Source organism: Pyrus communis, chromosome 10, assembly GCF_963583255.1.
Source record: "Pyrus communis chromosome 10, drPyrComm1.1, whole genome shotgun sequence".
NCBI lineage: Eukaryota > Viridiplantae > Streptophyta > Magnoliopsida > Rosales > Rosaceae > Pyrus > Pyrus communis.
The window spans coordinates 27,006,273-27,026,541 of record NC_084812.1 but is presented as its reverse complement, the minus strand read 5'-3'; the positions used below and the strand labels follow the sequence as shown (position 1 = coordinate 27,026,541).

General features: G+C 36.1%; 1 protein-coding gene across 1 annotated transcript; it reads left to right on the top strand.

The window, feature by feature from the left end:
* Window positions 1-7,452: 7,452 nt before the first annotated feature.
* On the top strand, window positions 7,453-17,906 carry LOC137747043 (myosin-12). The gene is made up of 36 exons (XM_068487045.1): window positions 7,453-7,544; window positions 7,707-7,863; window positions 8,090-8,148; window positions 8,278-8,437; window positions 8,892-9,041; window positions 9,160-9,296; window positions 9,385-9,531; window positions 9,625-9,726; window positions 9,873-9,930; window positions 10,017-10,118; window positions 10,204-10,241; window positions 10,542-10,668; window positions 10,747-10,917; window positions 10,986-11,117; window positions 11,260-11,366; window positions 11,540-11,600; window positions 11,702-11,879; window positions 11,995-12,200; window positions 12,598-12,717; window positions 12,807-12,905; window positions 13,128-13,343; window positions 13,794-13,933; window positions 14,043-14,144; window positions 14,432-14,540; window positions 14,761-14,820; window positions 14,927-15,097; window positions 15,205-15,352; window positions 15,436-15,650; window positions 15,758-15,907; window positions 15,985-16,055; window positions 16,163-16,262; window positions 16,355-16,411; window positions 16,531-16,587; window positions 16,820-16,900; window positions 17,046-17,134; window positions 17,264-17,906. Exons 1-36 carry the CDS (start codon window positions 7,468-7,470, stop codon window positions 17,385-17,387), a joined length of 4,278 nt encoding a protein of 1,425 aa, XP_068343146.1. The 5' UTR covers window positions 7,453-7,467; the 3' UTR covers window positions 17,388-17,906.
* The last annotated feature ends 2,363 nt before the right edge of the window (window positions 17,907-20,269 follow it).

Genomic DNA, 20,269 nt, shown 5'->3' with positions numbered 1-20,269 from the left:
AGTGAGGGCATAATTGGTAAAAGAAGTTCATTCCCAATTCCCCTCCAGTCCAGGAATTGAAATACCTCCCTCATGTAGGGAGTCCAATTCCTCCAAAATCAGCAGTGGGATTCCCCAATTGGTGTGCACCCCACATGTTTTTATGATGCCCCAAGATTAAGTAAACAAAGGTGTATCCCGTAATCAGAATCCGATTCCGTAAATTGATTCCAATTACGGGTACGTAAATGTGCCCCTAATATATATAGAATATATATGTTGAACATATAAAAAATTTAGGTCATTTGGTGACCATTAGACGTGTCATTCATCCGATCTTAATCAAGACACAATCCGCCAGAAAAATTATGTTCATCTATCATGAATCTAAACATCTCTACCAAATTAAATTTCATGTTATTTCAATTTCGATGTCCAAAGGAAACTCAAGTAATCAAATTTCATCCTCTAAACAAACATCAAAGTTCAAATTGAAAATATTTACAAGCGTTACACTTAAACAATGTGTACCTTAGCAATCCTTGATTAACCCTTCATGGATCCAATACTTTGCATCAACAAGTCTAATGAAGAGACAAAAATATATCATGATGCAACCAATTTCCTTGCCTTAGAACCACAACCTATAATGGGGCTCATAGTGGAAACATTTGTAACTGAAGACATGGAACTTTATTCCCCAATAAACTTCATGAAACTAGATTAATTTACACCTATAGGCAAGAAAATTAACTAGTTTCTAGTACTTGATTATATGTCACAAGAGTACCTTCATGAAAAACTTCAACACCTGCGGGCAGATGAAGATTTTCATAACTTATATGAAATAAAACTCATACTATGCCATCTTAATTAAACTAAAAGGAATAATCCACACATGCAAGCAAGAAGATTATCCCTTTTATTCTAATTAAGATGCAATGTTAACCGAAGTTCTCAAAAACATGGTCCCATCCTCAACTAAGCCGTTGCGGCTTACTTAGTTGAAAAGGCATTGATCATCTCCGCCCCGAAACAATACAAAAATCACATGGGTTAATTAGCTATAAGTGACAAAACTATGATAACATGATTTAAGCTTCGAGTCTTGCTAGCAAATGACATTAATTTACTAATCTCATTCATGACTCCCTTAGGTATTTAATTAATCTCAAGAACCTTACTGAAAGAGATTAATCACATATAAAACAAGTTATATCACACTTCCACCACAAGAATGCCAAGACTTATCATTATGGAGCCAATTGCTTAAAAATACTTTATGTAATGCGAAAGAGCAATACATTCCTTTAATTTAAAAGCTAATTTGTGAAATCGCCCAAATACTTGCTTAAGTCAAATAGGTTCCTTTCCTTTTATACCATTCTTTCCATAGCACAAAATTACTAAAACGTTGGCAATAAAATCATGCATTAGCCTTGTAAGTACCAAATTAAATAAAAGAACAACCAAAGTTCCCTTTTTTTATTTTTTCTTTTTTCCTAAGAAATATCTCCAATACATGTCATACATTAGCTTTGCATAATTTCTTTTCTTCTCCCCTTATGGCACTAAAAATTGATTGATCAAAATATTGTTTAAATTCTTTAGGCATAAGAGAAACTAACGAACAATAATACATTTTTGAAAATTCATGCTTATCAATTAAATCACATACTTTGAATGAATTACATACCTCATGTCAGACAAAATTAATTCTAAGGTTTTAAATATTCTTCTCTCATAGGAGGCAACACATATATATACATCCTCAATCCTTGTACTACAAGTAATATTAAAGACGTAAAAGGAGAGTTATTCTCGAACTAGGAAACACAATTCATTCCTATTGTATTATTGTTGACTCATGCCAACAATGTCTTCATATGTTCACCACTTCTTTATAAACATATATATAATCACATTGTCGATGCAAATTTCCGCTGTCTTCAATCTTGATGAAAATGCACCTGCAAAACAATCAACACATTTGATCAAAGACCTAAGTCTCACGCACCCACTAGGTGGGGGAGGGTGGGTTATGGATCTATGATGCCTACGTCAATTTCTCTGAGAGAATAAAGTGTTTAGGGCTTTTTAGGGGTAGCAAAAGCTTCTGAACTTTGGTAGAATATGGGGTATTTATAGGGATAGGGCCGACCATATTGTTAGGGTTTTACCCTACACATGGCGGCATTCTATTGGGTAAGGTTTATGGAGAAATATTCTCAAGATATTAAATAGGAAATAATATCTTGAGATAATGAAGTAATTATCCCTATTTGATTTAAATTGGGATTACTTACTTGATTGGAGCCAATGTTCAATTGGGAATGTATTAAAGATAGGATTTGGATAATTAATCTTTATCTTTAATGCTTTGACTTTTCCTTGCCAAGGGAAGGTGAGGTGTGGGTAGTCGTATTCAGCTGCTGGGATCTTCAGGGGTGTGAGCTGTGCGTGGGAGCATCTAAGAATCATGCTCATTTATTGAGGGCAATATTGTCTTTCTTGAGCAAAAATCCATGTATCACCTCTAGAATTTTGAGATTATTTTAGGCTCCACACACATGACCAACTATAATTCTCATATAAGAATAAATAAAATACAAATGAGAATTGTCACATAATTACTACAAACCTTATTCATTTGCACAATGTTCTTGTTCTTGCCACTGAATGCTTTTTGTCATTCTCAGTCAACCAACATATTATTCATCAATTTTTATGGTTAACTAGTCATATATGATTAAATGACCACTGAGATAGGAAAATAAAATTGTAGACAAAATCGAATCGATTAGTCATGCAGATTCCTTATGGAGTTAATATTGCTATAAAAGGCCTAGCCCATCGTAATCAGTTTTAGCACAATATATTTTATTCACATTTTGTGAGAAATTGGTGAAAACCCAAAAAAGTACAATATAGTATAGTCCAAAACCCACGACAATATTAAAAATATGTCGTCATCACACATGCTTGAACCAAATTAGCCATACAAGCAACACTATACACGTCATTTGCTTAACAAATGTTGCCAAAATATGTCTTGACTGGCTTTCATGTATAGGAATTATATTAAAATTCATTGAAAGGCATGTATATAGTAAATATGCCCAAAACTTAGCATATGCTTCCCTGTAACGCAACCTTAATATATGTTATCACAATCACATATATATGGGCACAATATACCAACAATAATTTTGAGACAATCAAAAGGAACCAATTTTGTCTCCTGCAAATATGTCAAGCAATATTTGAGTTGTTACGCCTGTTTCTAATATTTAGGTTGCAGTCAAAATTGGGTTCTGAATAATCAGTTGGTTATGCTAGTACGAAAACCTTCCGATGCCACCGAAACAAGGAACCAAAACATATTATTCCAAATAATAAGGGATGTCACGGCATAAGTAAGTTATGCAGGAAACAATTAATCACCTTTCGTATCCACCACAAAATTTTGTCAGCAATTAAGACCAAAGAAAAAGATTATACCAAAAACCCAAAATCCAAATCAAGTCGATGAAACACAATGCTCTGCTTTGGCAGATGTCAGCTTGCTAAATGGAGAGGCGGCATCACTTTTCCAGTGTAAATGTATATTTCCATATGCTTACAAAATTGATAAAGACATCAGTAGTACATGGTTAAACATTCCAACCAAAAACATTAGCAATTAGAATTGAAATAGAAAATCTGAAATATGCCATGGTTTTCAGTCGTAGTTAATCCAATGAACTGACTAATCAAATTTTATTTCTCATTCTATCATCATAACTATTGGTGGTAATCAAATTTGACTAATCAAATTGGCTTTTAAAAATTACATGTGCTTGCTTGATCAAAATACTAGCAACCTCCAAATTTTGGTAGTTCGACCAAAACATATTATATGAAATAAAAAGGCCTGCATAAAAATGCCATCAACCTGACCATATAAAACCCTCTAAATATTTGTGAAAGAAGAAGAACAGGAGAAATGGTGAGGAGGGTTTGATTTATATATAAAATGAGCAGAAGTGTTGTTTTGCAGAGGGGGTCGGTGGGTGTTTCGATGTTCGTATCGTATGCATTATTGGCCTTGAGTTTAGCAAATTGTGTCCGAGATTTCGGTGGGAGAAACAGAGAGAAACAGAGAGAGAGAGAGAGAGAGAGGGGAAAAAGGGGGGGGGGGGGGGGGTATTGCCAAGTGCAATCACAATTTGGATGTAAGATCAAAATCACAATTCATGAAAATATTAAATAATCGAACTTCAAACTTAATAGGTCAAGCTTTGATACAAATTGTTAGCCTTATATGTTATACAATTAAAATACAAACAAAGGAGTAACTAATCTGATTTCATGGCAACCATGGAAGTCTAACAAGGAAGATGAAGGTTGCGGCAACACCATGATTTTCTACAAACACCTAGCCACATACAACTACTCTATGGGAAGCATTATGTTGTGTATATTCTAGGGCTTATAGGGACCGTTATTTTATATACGCTAAAAGCTAGGGTTTCCATCCATAAAGGAAACCTAAACTTAATTTCTTAGCCTCCAAGTCAAGTATCATAATCATATTCAATTAAGAATTTCATCAATCCTATTTCCAATATAAGACACCTAGGATTGGTATCACAATCAACATTATTCTCCAATATTACATTCCTATTACTTGTAGTAGACCACTTAAAGGTTGATTTACATTGGATATATCCAACACTAGTTCGTGTTATCCACGTGTTTGACTTGAAAATTTGTCACACTTAAGCGGGCGTGTGAGGATTGAAGGTAAAAAAATCCTATGTCGGTGTGAAAGAAGAAACCTTGCAAGAGCTTATAAGGTTGGGTTTAGGACCCCACAACCAAAGACCTTTCCCATGTGATCTGGAATCAACCACCGGCATCAACCGTCTCAAGGGGTTCATGTTTGCGTCACTTAGTAGGATTACAACTTTTTTTATGATAAAATGACGTCACATTGTCATGTAAATAGAAATATTTCTTTTCATTTATGAAGCCAATTATTATGTCTCAAAGAAACCCTCTCTCAGTTGCTTACCCATGGAATGGATTTAAAAAGAGGAGAGTAGCGGTGGGTGGAAATAGATTTTTAAAGCGACAGTTGGCCTTTGGCCCCGATTGTTTGATTTCCGTTCTAGGTGTAAAGTGTTGTCTTGGACCCTGGCCCCGGTTGGAATGCTTGACATTGGCAGAGGAGACGTGTATTTTCTATTTTATGGATCGATCTATGACAACAAATGACATGTTGCATTTGCCTGCACTTGCACTGCCAGGTGATTTATGTAGTCTAATGAATAAAGTATGCAACGACCATTAGAAAAGAAAAAATTAGGAGCTTTCCTTTTTTCTTTTTTCTTTTTAATTTTGATAATGAAACTCATTCAAGTAAAGCTAGATCCTAGACCACCTCGCCTCACATCACCTGTATGCTTTATTTTTATACCCACGTCAACTTTTTCGATGATCGAGAGGAACGCTATTACTTATAGTTACACAAATACAATGACCACGTGATTTTCAAAAGGAAAGTAGGAAACAAAAACATTGCAAAAAAACACACACAAATTAAACCACTTGAGTACGAATTGTTTGTCAGCTGGAAGTCTGCAACGATTCTCTGATCGTATTGCCTTAGTGATATTGGACGGTGGACCGACAGAAGAGCTAGGCAGGCCCTTGCCAGCCATTGGGTCAGCAAAGCGAGGAGAAGGAGGCTCCACCTTTTGCTTTATGAGCTACCAACTAGCAGTGGTCCACTCGCATTTCCTTCATTCTATGGCTTTTGATGACTTTCTTTTCAACATTCTTTTCTCTATACCTTCAAATCCTAACATTCTTTAACAACACCACGCACGCAGTAATCTCTCTCTCTCTCTCTCTCTCTCTCTCTCTCTGCAAACAATGGTATTGAATTTCGACCATCACATAGATAGGAAGAGAGAGATAGATAGATAGATCGATCAATCTTGATTCCTGACAGAAATGGTAATGAAGCTTACTTTCTCATGATATTTCTTCATCTTCTTGTTCCATGTATGTGTGTGTGTATATATATATATTCACTGGCATTCACTAATGAAATAAATATTATCTTTCTTGAATTGCTGTATGATTTGAATCAGGGAACTCCGATAAACATCATAGTTGGATCACATGTTTGGGCAGAGGATTCAGAGGCTGCGTGGATTGATGCCCAAGTCAAAGAAATTCATGGCAGAGATGCCACCATTATTACCACAAACGGGAAGACTGTAAGCTACTATGACATCACCTCCCACATTAAATATTATTGGTTCCTTCAGTAATCACTTTCTTTGATTGATGACGAATTTCAAACCATATATATACTATGAGAAGTGCAGTACTACCATGCATCTAGAGTTTCTCTTTAGGCACTTTTATTCTTATACATACATACATACATACATACATACTAAAAGAGTAGCACGCAAGAAAAATCAAGTAAAAACGATCAGAACAAGAAGAAAAATGAATGGATTAGAAGGGAGAAGTTTCCTTCAATATGCCTTGAATTTACATGGTTCTCCACTCCAATCCAATCCTCTATACCAAATGAGGCCAAAGTAGATGAAGTTTAACAATTCAAGTCACTCTCTCATAAACAGTTACCAGATGCCTGCATAGTTAGACAAAAGTGGGTTGAATTGTTAGCATTTTAAAGCATTAAGTGGTAGTGTGAAAAAGTTGAAGATATGTGTTCTTTAATGAAATTCACCCCACATTTCAGGGGTGTATTTTTAAGCCTTCGCCATATTATGAATTTGATGAACATACAACACAAACAATCAACCATAGACATAGCAATCAACCGCTGAGAAAACAACCAACCAGACCACACAAAGCAATATATATACAACAACAAGAACGCAAGGATTTATACGGTTCACCAATGTGCCTGCATCCTCCACCTGAAATGGTTCCCTAGAAGAATAAGAACAACTTTGGTTTACAGGAAAACCCCCAGGGTCCCACTGCCTTCTATATAATTAAGACAATGTTTTATCCTGCCAGACAGACCGAATTCTAATTTATAATTGATGCCTCAAGTGCACTTTCTTAAGAGCTATGAATTGTATATAACTAATGGTGGCATTGAGTTCACTTTCAGATGGTTACAGACATGTCCAGTATGTACCCAAAAGACACAGAAGCACCACCAGCAGGCGTTGACGACATGACTAAGTTGGCTTACCTCCATGAGCCGGGAGTCCTGCATAACTTAGCCTGTCGGTTTTCTATCAATGAGATATATGTGAGTCAAGTTACCGCATGAACATATAGGAGATATGCATTGAATTTATTTAGCAATGAGTTTGAAATAAGCAGATAACATGGATGTAAAAAGTAGTTGCCTGACAGTCAGTGATATGATATAACCAGACTTACACTGGGAACATCCTAATAGCGGTGAATCCATTCCGGAGACTACCACACTTGTATGACACCCACATGATGGAGCAGTACAAAGGAACTGCTTTTGGGGAGCTAAGTCCACACCTTTTTGCTGTTGCAGACACTTGTTACAGGTATATAATTATAATAAGCCCTGAAAACTACACTAGCTAATTGTCATGGTTTCCATCATGTCATCTCAGACACCCTGACCATGCACACTTAATTGATAGTACTTAGCTATTGATAAAAAAAAATATAGTACGTTCAATAGCAAGTTCCATTCGGTGCAACAGGGCAATGATCAATGAACAAGGAAGCCAGTCAATTCTGGTCAGTGGGGAGAGTGGTGCTGGTAAAACAGAGACAACAAAAATGCTCATGAGATATCTTGCCTTCATGGGAGGCAGATCAGGAACAGAAGGGAGAACAGTGGAACAACAGGTCTTAGAGGTCAGTTTAAGTATTTTCTCTATTCCATTTGCAACCCTGCTTCTCCTCTTTTCTTTTCTTTTTTCTTTCCAACAACGTCAAATGGAGCGAGAGTGAGACTGGTTATATACTGATATTCCATTCATGTTGGGAACGTATCTACTAGGAAAAGATTTGAGTTTCCTAAATCGTTATATATGCTATTATGCAACTACATTGTGAAGTGTAAATATTTCCACTTCTTCAGTCCAACCCAGTCTTGGAGGCATTCGGGAACGCCAAAACTGTGAAAAACAACAATTCGAGGTGAAATAATATTTGTTACCTCTTTCTTGATTAGATCAATTTCTTTCATATGTATCTTTTGTTTTCTCTTGCCATACTGCTTTCCCCATTTCTATTCAAGCTAATTATAAATCATGATGCTTGTATCAGTCGCTTCGGTAAATTTGTAGAGATCCAATTTGATAAGCATTGGAAAATCTCTGGAGCTGCTATTCGTACATATCTTCTTGAAAGATCACGTGTTTGCCAAGTCTCTGACCCAGAGAGAAACTACCATTGCTTTTACATGCTTTGTGCGGCACCAGCAGAGGTGTGTGTGACTGTGACATTATATTTTCTGATTGTTAATCCAAATCAATCTTACATATTCCTACAAAAGATAAACTTTATCAACGGTTCACATGAACAGTGGTTCAGTGCAAAATGATTTGGCTTAGTCGCATCCAGTTTACAATATATTGGAGGAAATCCTGAGTTCGAATCTCATGGACTAGCTACGATTGTAAAGTAATTGACAAAACACAAATGTTATCCAGATGGGAAAACAGCTCTCATTTGATCATCACAAAAATTATAATTAAAGTAATGTTTATCACCATTAGAGAACTAAATGAATTCTGATTTGGCTGATTTTTTTTTAAGGATAGTCTTCGAGAAATCCTTTTGTTTCTTTCTTCACAAAAGAGGGATTGCTCTTAAGAAGCTCTCTCTATCTCTATCTATATGTTTTTCTTCATGGCAGAGAAATGTTATTCTTAATACAGGATGTGAGGAGGTACAAGCTAGGAGACGCGAGAACTTTCCACTATCTTAATCAATCCTCCTGCTATGAAGTTGCAAATGTAGATGACGCAAGAGAGTATTTGGAGACCAGAAATGCTATGGATGTTGTCGGGATCAGCCAGGAAGAGCAGGTATATAGTGACCCTAGCAAGTCGCATGGCTTGTATCAATACAACAACTGCAGACAATTAATGATCTTTCCTCTATCCAATATCTATAAATTAATTATAGTAATCAATCCTTCTCTAGGATGCCATATTCCGAGTGGTTGCTGCAATCCTCCATCTTGGGAACATTGACTTCATCAAAGGGGACGAAGTTGATTCTTCCAAGTTAAAAGATGATAAATCATGCTATCACCTCCAAACTTCTGCAGAGCTACTCATGTTAGAACTTAATTTGATCAATTTGGAAAGACCTAAATGTTTTTTATGATGTCTTCCAACATGGTTATTTTTTTATTTTTTATTTTAGGTGTGATAACAAGTCTTTGGAAGACTCGCTTTGCAGGCGTGTAATAGTGACTCCTGATGGCAACATTACAAAACCTCTTGATCCAGACTCAGCTACATTAAGTCGTGATGCCCTGGCGAAGACTGTCTACTCCAGACTGTTCGATTGGTAAGAAGAAATAGACTTATCCATTGTATTTATTTACCTCTCTATTACATAAAGATTTACTACAGCTAGCTATTGGTTCCTAATCTATGGCAGGATTGTGGATAAGATAAACAATTCAATTGGTCAGGATCCAAACTCATCAAGCTTAATAGGAGTCCTTGATATTTATGGCTTCGAAAGCTTCAAGATCAACAGGTACATACATATATAATCATGGTAGAAAAAGAAAGGAAAAGCTTAACAGAAGAAACAATTATACTGAGTAAATATAAAACTGTTTTACAATTTACATTCATTAATTTGGACATAATAAGGACCTAATATAATGCTTCATTTGGTAGTTTTGAGCAGCTATGTATCAACCTAACAAATGAAAAGCTGCAACAACATTTTAATCAGGTACAGGCATTTCTAGATACAGTTTTAGACTTTAAACCTAGTCCGACTGAGATTATTTTATATATGATAAGCATCTTCCACTGTAGCATGTGTTCAAGATGGAGCAAGAAGAGTACACAAAGGATGAAATAAACTGGAGCTACGTAGAATTTGTAGATAACCAGGATGTTTTGGATCTTATCGAGAGGGTACTAATTTTTAATACAGCTCTGTATGTAAACGCAGCAAAGTTTTTATCCTTGAAATTGTTGTAACAGTATGTCCTTCTTGCAGAAGCCTGGGGGCATAATTGCCCTTCTCGATGAAGCATGGTATGTAATCTTCATACTCGTTACACCTCTGATATATTATTGCACACTTACCACATATAATCTACCTAATAATATGGTTATCTATATCGTTAAGTCTCATCTGATTAATCATAATACTACTCAGCAGGGTGTTACATGATAACTCAAATAATAAATATATATTTGAACTCGTTCCCTGTTCCTATAAAAATCAAAGAAAAGCTAAAATCTTTTATAAGAAAATTGTTGAATAAAGATCATGAATGATCGCTGCTAAGTTAGTGCATATACGAACACGTAATTCATTTCACATATATGCAGTATGTTTCCCAAGTCAACGCATGAGACATTTGCACAGAAGATGTATCAGACATATAAAGGACACAAGCGATTTAAAAAGCCAAAACTTGCTCGAACAGACTTCACAGTTAACCACTATGCTGGAGATGTAAGAACATTCTTGAACACCTAGCAAGCATAATGAAAATTATTATTTTGGATTTGCTTCATGTAGATATGTCAACAGGTGACATACCAAACAGACCATTTTCTTGATAAAAACAAGGATTACGTAGTGGCAGAACATCAAGCTCTTTTGAATGCCTCGAACTGCTCATTTGTCGCAAATCTATTCCCTCCACTGCCTGAGGAGACTTCAAAACAATCCAAGTTTTCTTCCATAGGCACCCGTTTCAAGGTAATCCAGATTTTCATAGATGCTTTTACTTGAGTCTGAAAATCTGAATTGAAATTGACACGATGCAGCAACAACTGCAAGCTTTAATGGAGACACTTAGCACAACAGAACCACATTATATCAGATGTGTTAAGCCAAATACAGTTTTGAAGCCTGGAATTTTTGAGAATGCCAACGTATTAAACCAGTTGAGGTGTGGGGTGAGTAAAGTCTAACTCTGCTCATCAAGACTGTAATTCTTCTTTTTTTTTTTTTTTCGATTGTTTGAATTTATTTATAAAAAATAAACAATACAGACAGAATGAGAAATGTGTGTTCCAACTTCCAATGGTACTTGTACAGGGTGTGCTGGAGGCTATTAGGATTAGTTGTGCTGGATATCCAACAAAAAGAACATTTGATGACTTCCTCGACCGCTTTGGAATGTTGGCTCGTGATATTATGGACGGGTTGGTACATATAAATTTCCAGCAATCGCTCTGTTTGCTCTTATTTATCTATTTCTCAGTTGCACCTGCATTGAACCTCAAAGTCAAGAGTGGGATTATAGGCTAATACGGTGTCAGAGCTCTAGCTTCAGGACGTTATCTCATTTCTCATTCCCCACTTATTTCCTGTGCAGATCTGATGAAAAATCAGCATGCATTGCCATCTGTGACAGGATGGGACTGAAGGGATACCAGGTTGGTTTAGACATCAAACTTATATGCGGTTCACCAAATACAACACATTATTTTGTTTGTGTTATGCAAAAATTCATCACCATCTCCGACGATTATTACAGATTGGAAAATCAAAGGTTTTTCTTAGAGCTGGTCAGATGGCTGAATTAGATGCACGCAGAACTGAAGTTTTGGTTAATTCTGCCAGATGCATTCAAAGGCAAATCAGAACACATCTAACCAGAAGGGAGTTCACTGCCCTGCGAAGGGCTGCTATTCACTTGCAGAAACATTGGAGAGGTAATATGTTGTTCCTACTACCATAGTACGGTGCATGGCATCTGGAAGTAATGATAGAATGAAATATTCTAAGGTTGGAACGACTTGGTTTTTCTCTCTCCTCTTCTTCAAACAGGACAACTTGCGCGCAAGTTGTATGAAAAAATAAGACAGGAAGCTGCTTCAATCCGTATACAAAAACATCTACGTGCTCACAAAGCCAGAATATCCTACACAAAATTGCAGGCAGCAGCAGTTGCCATCCAAACCGGGTTACGAACTATGGCGGCCCAAAATGATCATCAAAACAGGAGAAGAACCAAGGCTGCAAAAATTATTCAGGTCATAAATGCTCTGGATGGGACAATCTACCGAAACTTTAGCTATGCATACAGAGAATTTCGGTATCTTTGGATTAATTAGAAAAGTAAAAGTAAATGGTAGAGTACGTAACTAAATGCATTTTAAGAATGTCGAGTGGTTCTCTTTTCCATATTTACTAAGAGGCAAGAACTTGATAGATAACTTTCCTATATTGTAACGATAAGAAGAATAATATTATTGAGTTGTGCAGAAAATAACAGATCTCTATAATGATTTACTTATAGAGTGAACTAAACCTACAAAGTTTTCCGAGAAATCATACAAGGAATGCTACAAAACAATTTATTTTCCGAGAAATCATTCTGTAACTTTAAGCTGATAATTTTGAATAATCTACCAAATTTTCTTCTGACAGACTATTTGGCGAAGATTTGAAGCTCTTTCTGAATATAAACACCAGAAAAAGGCGAGTCTAACTCTTCAATGTCTCTGGAGAGCAAGGGTAGCAAGGAAGGAGCTTAGGAAGCTTAGGATGGTGAGCTGTACTATCCACCTATATTTAGTATTGAACTATTTCAATAAAATTAATAAACTGGGAAGAATAAAAATGGTTCCCCGATGCAGGCTGCGAGAGAAACCGGAGCGCTTAAGGCAGCTAAGGACATGCTGGAGAAGCGTGTCGAAGAGCTAACATGGCGACTGGAATTTGAAAAGCACTTGAGGGTATACGTCATATTTCTGTACTGCATTAATATTTTGCTACATCATATTTTGGTAATGCTAGCTATTTGGTGGTATGATAAATAACAATATTGTTACTCCAGTCATGTTGATTCTGAAATTTAACAGTGAAGGGGTGGTTGGAGGAATGTCAAACCTTGATGCATGGATTTCGTTCATACATAAGCAAGTTGATACACGTAATTTACAAACAACTTGTTGCAGATTGATCTTGATGAAACTAAAGGAAAAGAGATTGCAAAGTTGCAACATTGTTTGCATGAAATGCAAAGGCAAATAGATGAAGCCCATGCAGCAATCATCCATGAGAAAGAAGCAGCAAAGTTAGCCATTGAACAAGCTCCCCCGGTCATCAAAGAGGTGGCAGTTGTGGATAACACCAAACTAGAAATACTGGAAAGCCACAATGAGGAACTACAGGTAATACCTTACAACTTCAATTCCTATGATGCTTTTCTAATTGATTGAATGATAAAATAAAATTACAAATACAAATGTTCAGCAATCTAATTTTGGATGAATGAAAATTAAGTTTTATTACACCACTACATCTTGCAAAAACTACATAAGCGAAATACTGAATTGGAACCGTGCGGAGTAACGTATGTCAGTAATGCTCCGGATACAAACAAATCCATCTTTTTTTATTTATTCATTTTTAGAAACCTTGGTGGTACGAGGGACTGGCACTGGAATTGAAACCCTGACCAGTTCAAGGAAAATTAATAATGATACATGGAATGTTAAGGTGATCACAAGAGATTGCAGCCGGATTCTAAATGAAGTGTATATGTAAATACTACATGTGCATGTGGGTACGTACGTGCACATCTGTTATATTCATAACTGATATTGGATACCGGATGTTAGGGTGAGCTAAGTGATCTGAAGAAGAAACTTGAAGAATTTGAAGAAAATCACTCTCAAATTGAAGAAGAAAGGAAAGCAAGGCATAAGGAGGCAGACGAAGCACGGCTGAAATCAGTGCACATTCAGGAGACTATTGAAAGGTAATCCTGTATATTTGCTCTTCTATTTTTGTCGTAAAGCTGAGTAATTTCTTGAATGTCTCTATCAATATAAACTGTGGTTGACAAACTTTTTTTTTTCCTTAATCAGGTTACAGTTGAACTTGTCAAGTCTTGAATCTGAAAATCAGGTGCTACGCCAACAGGCTCTTGTTCCATCAGCAAATGAGGAGCTCTCAGAAGAACTGAGAATGTAAGAATGTGCAATCTATTAAAGATTTTCACCTTGTGGATAGGTAGAATCTTATAATCTATAGTTTTTACTATCTTATGATTGGCCTAGTTTTCTGCAAATGAAAAAAAAAGTTAAAGTGGTTGCTCCATCGAATATGAACCATTAACCTTTACAAGAAGCATACTCATAGTCAACTGGAAATTTTGAAGCATTTAGTGAGTCGATAATCAACTGAAAAATACTTTATCAAAGTTATAAAGATATACATTGAGTACAATTCTTATATTTTTTTCGTGTTTATCCAGCTTGAAGAGTAAGATGAAAGAATTGGAATCAGATAATAAATTACTTCACAGCAAGGCTGTAGTCGTGGAGCAAAAAGCTAATCCAGAGAGGGTTCAGCCACTAGTAAAGGCATAGTTCTTTATATCACCTTTTTCTTCATTCATCGCTTTTTTTTGGAAAAATTCTTATTGTGAATGATTTTCTTTGATAGTACAGAGTTTTGAGAATGGCAATGGGAAAGTGGAAGAGCTTTGGACCAAATATTACCAAATTTCCTGAATAATAATAGGATAAGTTAATTATTATCTGTACAAAATTACTCAATCTAATGATGCAAAAATTCTTTCAGGAGCAAGATCCTGTTGTGTCCCACCTTACTAGACAAAGATCCCTCACGGATAGGCAGCAGGTATTTAGAAAGTTCAGAATAAGAGAAAAGCTTGAAAAGAAGTAAAAAGAAGATGATTTGTTATTCCATAACTTAATAGAAGTATATTTTCGTGAACTATAAACAGGAAAATCTTGATGTGCTTGTTAAGTGTCTTGTGGAAGACAGACAATTTGACAAGAAGAGGCCTGTCGCTGCCTGTATTATTTACAAAGCACTTGTTCAGTGGAGAGCCTTCGAAGCAGAGAAAACAAACATATTTGATAGGATTATTCACAAAATTCGGTCTGTGGTAGAGGTAATAGCCTTCATTCTTCAACCAACATATATACATATACATTAAACATGATCAACTTGATATATATACACTATTTGATCAAAGTGAAATGTGAAATGTTTTTTAAGAGTCAGAACAATATCAATGATCTGGCATATTGGCTTTCAACAACTTGTACCCTCGTATTTCTTGTACAAAGTACACTCAAGGCAACCAGTGCAACTGATTCAGCTTCACATCGTAACCGAACTTCTCCTGCTACCATATTTGGTAGAAATAGAACAGCACATGTAAGCTTTCACATACAGATATATTTTTTAGGGTATTGAAAAGTGACAACCATGTGACACGGTAAATACGGTTCCAGGGTTTTCATTCATCTTCCATTACTATGGGAGTTTCAAGTGGCTACAGTGGAATGGCTGGAAAGCCCAACGGGAAGTTAAAAGTGCAGGCCAAGTACCCAGCATTATTATTCAAGCAACATCTAACTGCATTTGTCGAGAAAATTTATGGGACCATCCGTGACATTCTAAAGAAAGAGATTAGCCCATTCTTGAATTTGTGCATTCAGGTGAGCATATATATATATATATATATAATTAATTAATTAACCCACAATATTACATGACAGACCAAGATTGCCCCGTGAAATAAATAAATTCTGATATACATCAACAGGCACCGAGATCTACAAGGGCCAAGTCAATGAGAGGCTCGTCCAAAACTATACATTTAAATATAAGAGCAAAACAATCGGCACTGAACATGCACTGGCAAAGCACTGTCAACAAGTTAGATCATGCCTTAGATATTTTGTCTATGAATCATGTAAGCTTAAATTTAATTTTTAAAATACTTTTGTTCATATATTGTCTGTATCAACTAATTAACTGCTGCTACTTCAGGTCTCTCCCATGATCGCAAGGAAAATGTTTACTCAAGTTTTCTCATTCATCAATGTCCAGCTCTTTAACAGGTTATAAACTTTAACAACAGTTTGATACCCACTTAATACTTCAAACAATTGAATAGGATAAAAGTTTAGCAACTCCTAATAAATTTACCAAATCCTTTCTCTCGCAGCTTATTGCTTCGTCGTGAGTGCTGCTCATTTAGCAATGGAGAATTTCTGAAAGCAGGTTTGCTTAAATTGGAACAGTGGTGTCTCAAAGTAACAGATCAGGCACGAAAACTGTCTATGGTGTTACAAATGCTAACGAATTAACCGAGGAAATGAGAAAAGTTATTTACTCGTAAAGTTTTCTACTTTTACAGTTTGCTGGATCGTCCTGGGATGAGCTTCAACACATAAGGCAGGCTGTAGGATTTTTGGTTCGTTTCTTTACCTTATGTCACCAAGCGAATATTCCTCTGTTATTTTCTTATGTATTACCCAGAATAATTCGTAATGCTTTATGCACATATAAGTATTCTTCATTTGACATAAGCAGGTTTTGCACCAAAAAACTCAGAAATCGGTGGATGAAATCACAAATGAATTGTGTCCGGTAACTCCACCTGTCTTTTCGTATGAACGAAATTTCTTTATCTTAGTTCTTATCTTATTTACTTGTTATTTTTAGTACTCAATAGGAGACTATTTTTTCTTGAAGTTTTTTTCCTTCTCTTGACAAACTTTTGCAAAGTTACTTCAGAAAGAAAATAAGGTATGATATGAATTAATTCCAATAGCAATCGATTAAGGGCTTATTAATTTTGAGATGTTCACTTCATTATCAGATACTCAGCATCCCTCAAATATATCGCATTGGAACAATGTTCTGGGACGACAGATATGGAGCCCAGGGATTATCTGCAGACGTGAGTGTAACTAATTCTGCATCATTGTTTGCTAAATTGGGTTGTCATGAGAGCGCATATATGCTAGAACTAAAGCGGAGTTATATAGATGTGTAAACTGTATCCCATTTTTTTCTCCATCTGGGGATTTGTTTTGTTGCATCAGGTTATTGGACAAATGAGAGTTCTGATGGCGGAGGATTCAATCAACATGAACATGCTCAATAATTCCTTCCTGCTTGATGTTGATTCCAGGTAATATAATATTAGTCATTAACTTCTTAAAGATTTGAAGTATGGAATTCAGCCTCTACTTACACACAATCTCCAACACTACCAGACCCAAGTTACATACTAAAAATGGCTTGCATAATTGATTTGCAGCATACCTTTTTCAATGGAAGAAATGTGCACATCCTTCATTGATACCAGCCTATCTGATGTGGATCTACCGGCCATCATCCACCAAAGATCTGACTTCCACGTCCTGTTGCAACAAACAGATTGAGGCTACTTGAACTAATCAGTGCATGAGCATTCAGATAAATATGTATTGAATTTTTCCCTTCTATATTCACACCATCAACAATTGGAACAAACAAATTGAGGCTACTTTCGATTCTCCTAGAGTGAGTGCCCAAGCTCACTACACAAAAATGGTTGCAGATAACATATATCCTCCATTGTCTAAATTGCACCTTACCGTTGTTTTCGCCAGTGTCGTCTTTTGTTCATATATAATTACTTTTTTCTATAATTAGAGATTCGATCATGGACATGCATTTTCTTTTGTTTTATGTTTATGGTTCTCCGGGGAAAGAATGATTTATGTGCTGAACAAGGATGGGTTACCATGCCCTCCCTTGCTAGAGTTCCATGATTGAGTTGTAATATGTTTGTTAATGAATAGAGGAGAAATTTGAACCAGAAGATGAATTTGGTAGAGCAAATCGTTGTTGCTTCTACCTCTGTATTTCATTAATATGTTTTGTCCCAATACTGTTGGAAGACTATCGATTAAATAGACATTTATGCCTCTTGTGTGGAAGTTTGGATCTCAGCACACTTTTACGAACACGAACCAAGGCTTTGAACCTCCTTGCATGTCTTGAACTTTGAAGGTTGTTGGGTTAGATATGATATGTCTAATTGTCCCTTTTGTTTTTGCTTTCCAAGACTTGGGGCTGAGGTGATTGCCTTAGAGACCTAACTAGAATATTATGATCTATAAATGCTTGTATTTTCGTGTGTTTCTCTCTTCTCCAAAATGACTAAAATGCCTTTGAAAATCCCGAGCATATTCCAAACTGAATATCTCTTGATTTTCCTCTGTATCACAAAGATAATTATGAGATATTATGTCACATCTCAATCCCAAGATACATTCAAGATCGACACATGATGTCACCATATACCTGTTCATCTATTGTGTCTCACCTCCGAGACGTGACCAAAATACAAATCAAATGTCCAATAGTGCAATAACTTTTCTTTTATATCATGGGTGCATTTAACCTCTGTGTTAGACTGCCTACGCACCCGAAGCCTGGATCAAGTTTTTCATAGTTCATCCTTTTTGTTAAGCTCTAAAATTTCTCAAGGCATTCACTAAAAAAAAAACATAAAGCTTTAGTATCACTCAATGGAACTTAACGAGCATAGTTCACTAGATTCTATATCATGAACGTCAACCATTCAACAACCAGGGTTTTCATTCATCTTTCACCTATATTGCACTGTTTTCTAACAACAATTCCAAAATCACAACAAATAATTGAATCAATGAATCAAAGATGCATATTATTAATGTTTAATTAAGTTAATCAACCATTAAACTCATATATTGACATGTCCCGATCCCGATATTCCTCGAACACTAGGCTAGGCATGTGCTGGCCGACACCCCGAAGGTGACAAAAGCCATTTTTTAATGCAAATGTTGAGAACAAGGAATAAATAAGATTTCTAAATTTTAATAATAATGAATATGCATTTAAGGAACATGTTCAGAGCACACAACTAACTAGAACACTAAAAGAATTAATATAAAAATTGAATGAACAAGGAATGGGTCCTACACCGAAAGGACTCAAAGATGCCAATGAGAAAATGCCTTGACGCCGGGATCGTACGCCTCGAATCTAAATCCCGAGGGGGCGCAAAACTAACATGAGTGGACCAAGTTTATATATATATATATATATATATATATATATATATATACATATAGATATATATATATATATACATATATATATATATATATATATATATACATATATATATATATATATATATATATATATATAATACAAAACAATTATCAACATACTAACCCCCATAGTTTTATGAAAACTAATAGCATAATATTTGATAGATTTTCCATAAACCCTAGTATGCCATAAAACCTTCATAAAACATATATCGTATATAGTGTGCTAACTAGTGGTATCAGTATCCCCTGAAGGCATATAGAACTCTTCCTTCAGAACACTTCCTTCACAAGTAACAAATGCTAGGAGGCTCCTACAGCACCCAACCTTCACCAGCCTCTCGATTTTTTCTTTAACCTTTTCTTTTATCTCTGTTGACATCCTCCTTAGAGCTTGCTTCACAGGCTTATACCCTTCCTTTATAGGCATTATGTGCTCTACTAAATCAGGGTCCAATCTAGGCATCTCTGTGTAATGCCATGCAAAGCAGTTTTTAAATTCATGCAAATGGTCTATTATTCTTGCTTGATCACCAGTTTCCAACAAGGCACTGAATTGTATTGGCCTTGGATCATCCTCAGTCCCTAAATTAATGGTTTCTAAGGGGTTTTATACTTCTGGTGCTGGGTTATCATGCTCTGTACACAAAAATTCAACTGACTTTGGACACTCGGGCACATCATCTGGCCAGTTCAAGTCATGAATACACTCAACCATGTGTATGGCTGCCTTTATCTCCTCTCCCAAAAACTATTCTTCTTCTCTGTCCTTGGTTCTCGAAACCTCTTTCTCCCACTCTGCTTCATCCTTAGTTGAGCTCTTTCTCACTTCTCTTATTTCCCTCCCATACACTGGCAGTCTGTTGATTAAGGACCTGACTGCAACTACTTGGTCATTTCTCCTCTATTCTGACATCATTGGTGTTAATGAGCTGGGACAATATGGGGCATGTCCCACTCCTCATTTGTGAGAAATAATCCTTGTTCAATAAGCTTTTGGGCCGTCACCTTAGTCAGGCAGCCATTCTCATCAACTTCTAAACACTGCAAGATTCCAATACTAGGGTTGTAGAAGTTTGCCTCTGCAACATTGGCTAAGGGGAGAAATGGTCGTGCCTCGACCTCCACAATTTCCTAAAATCCTGGTTCCTCAGCCCTTGCCTCGTGGTAAACAGCAA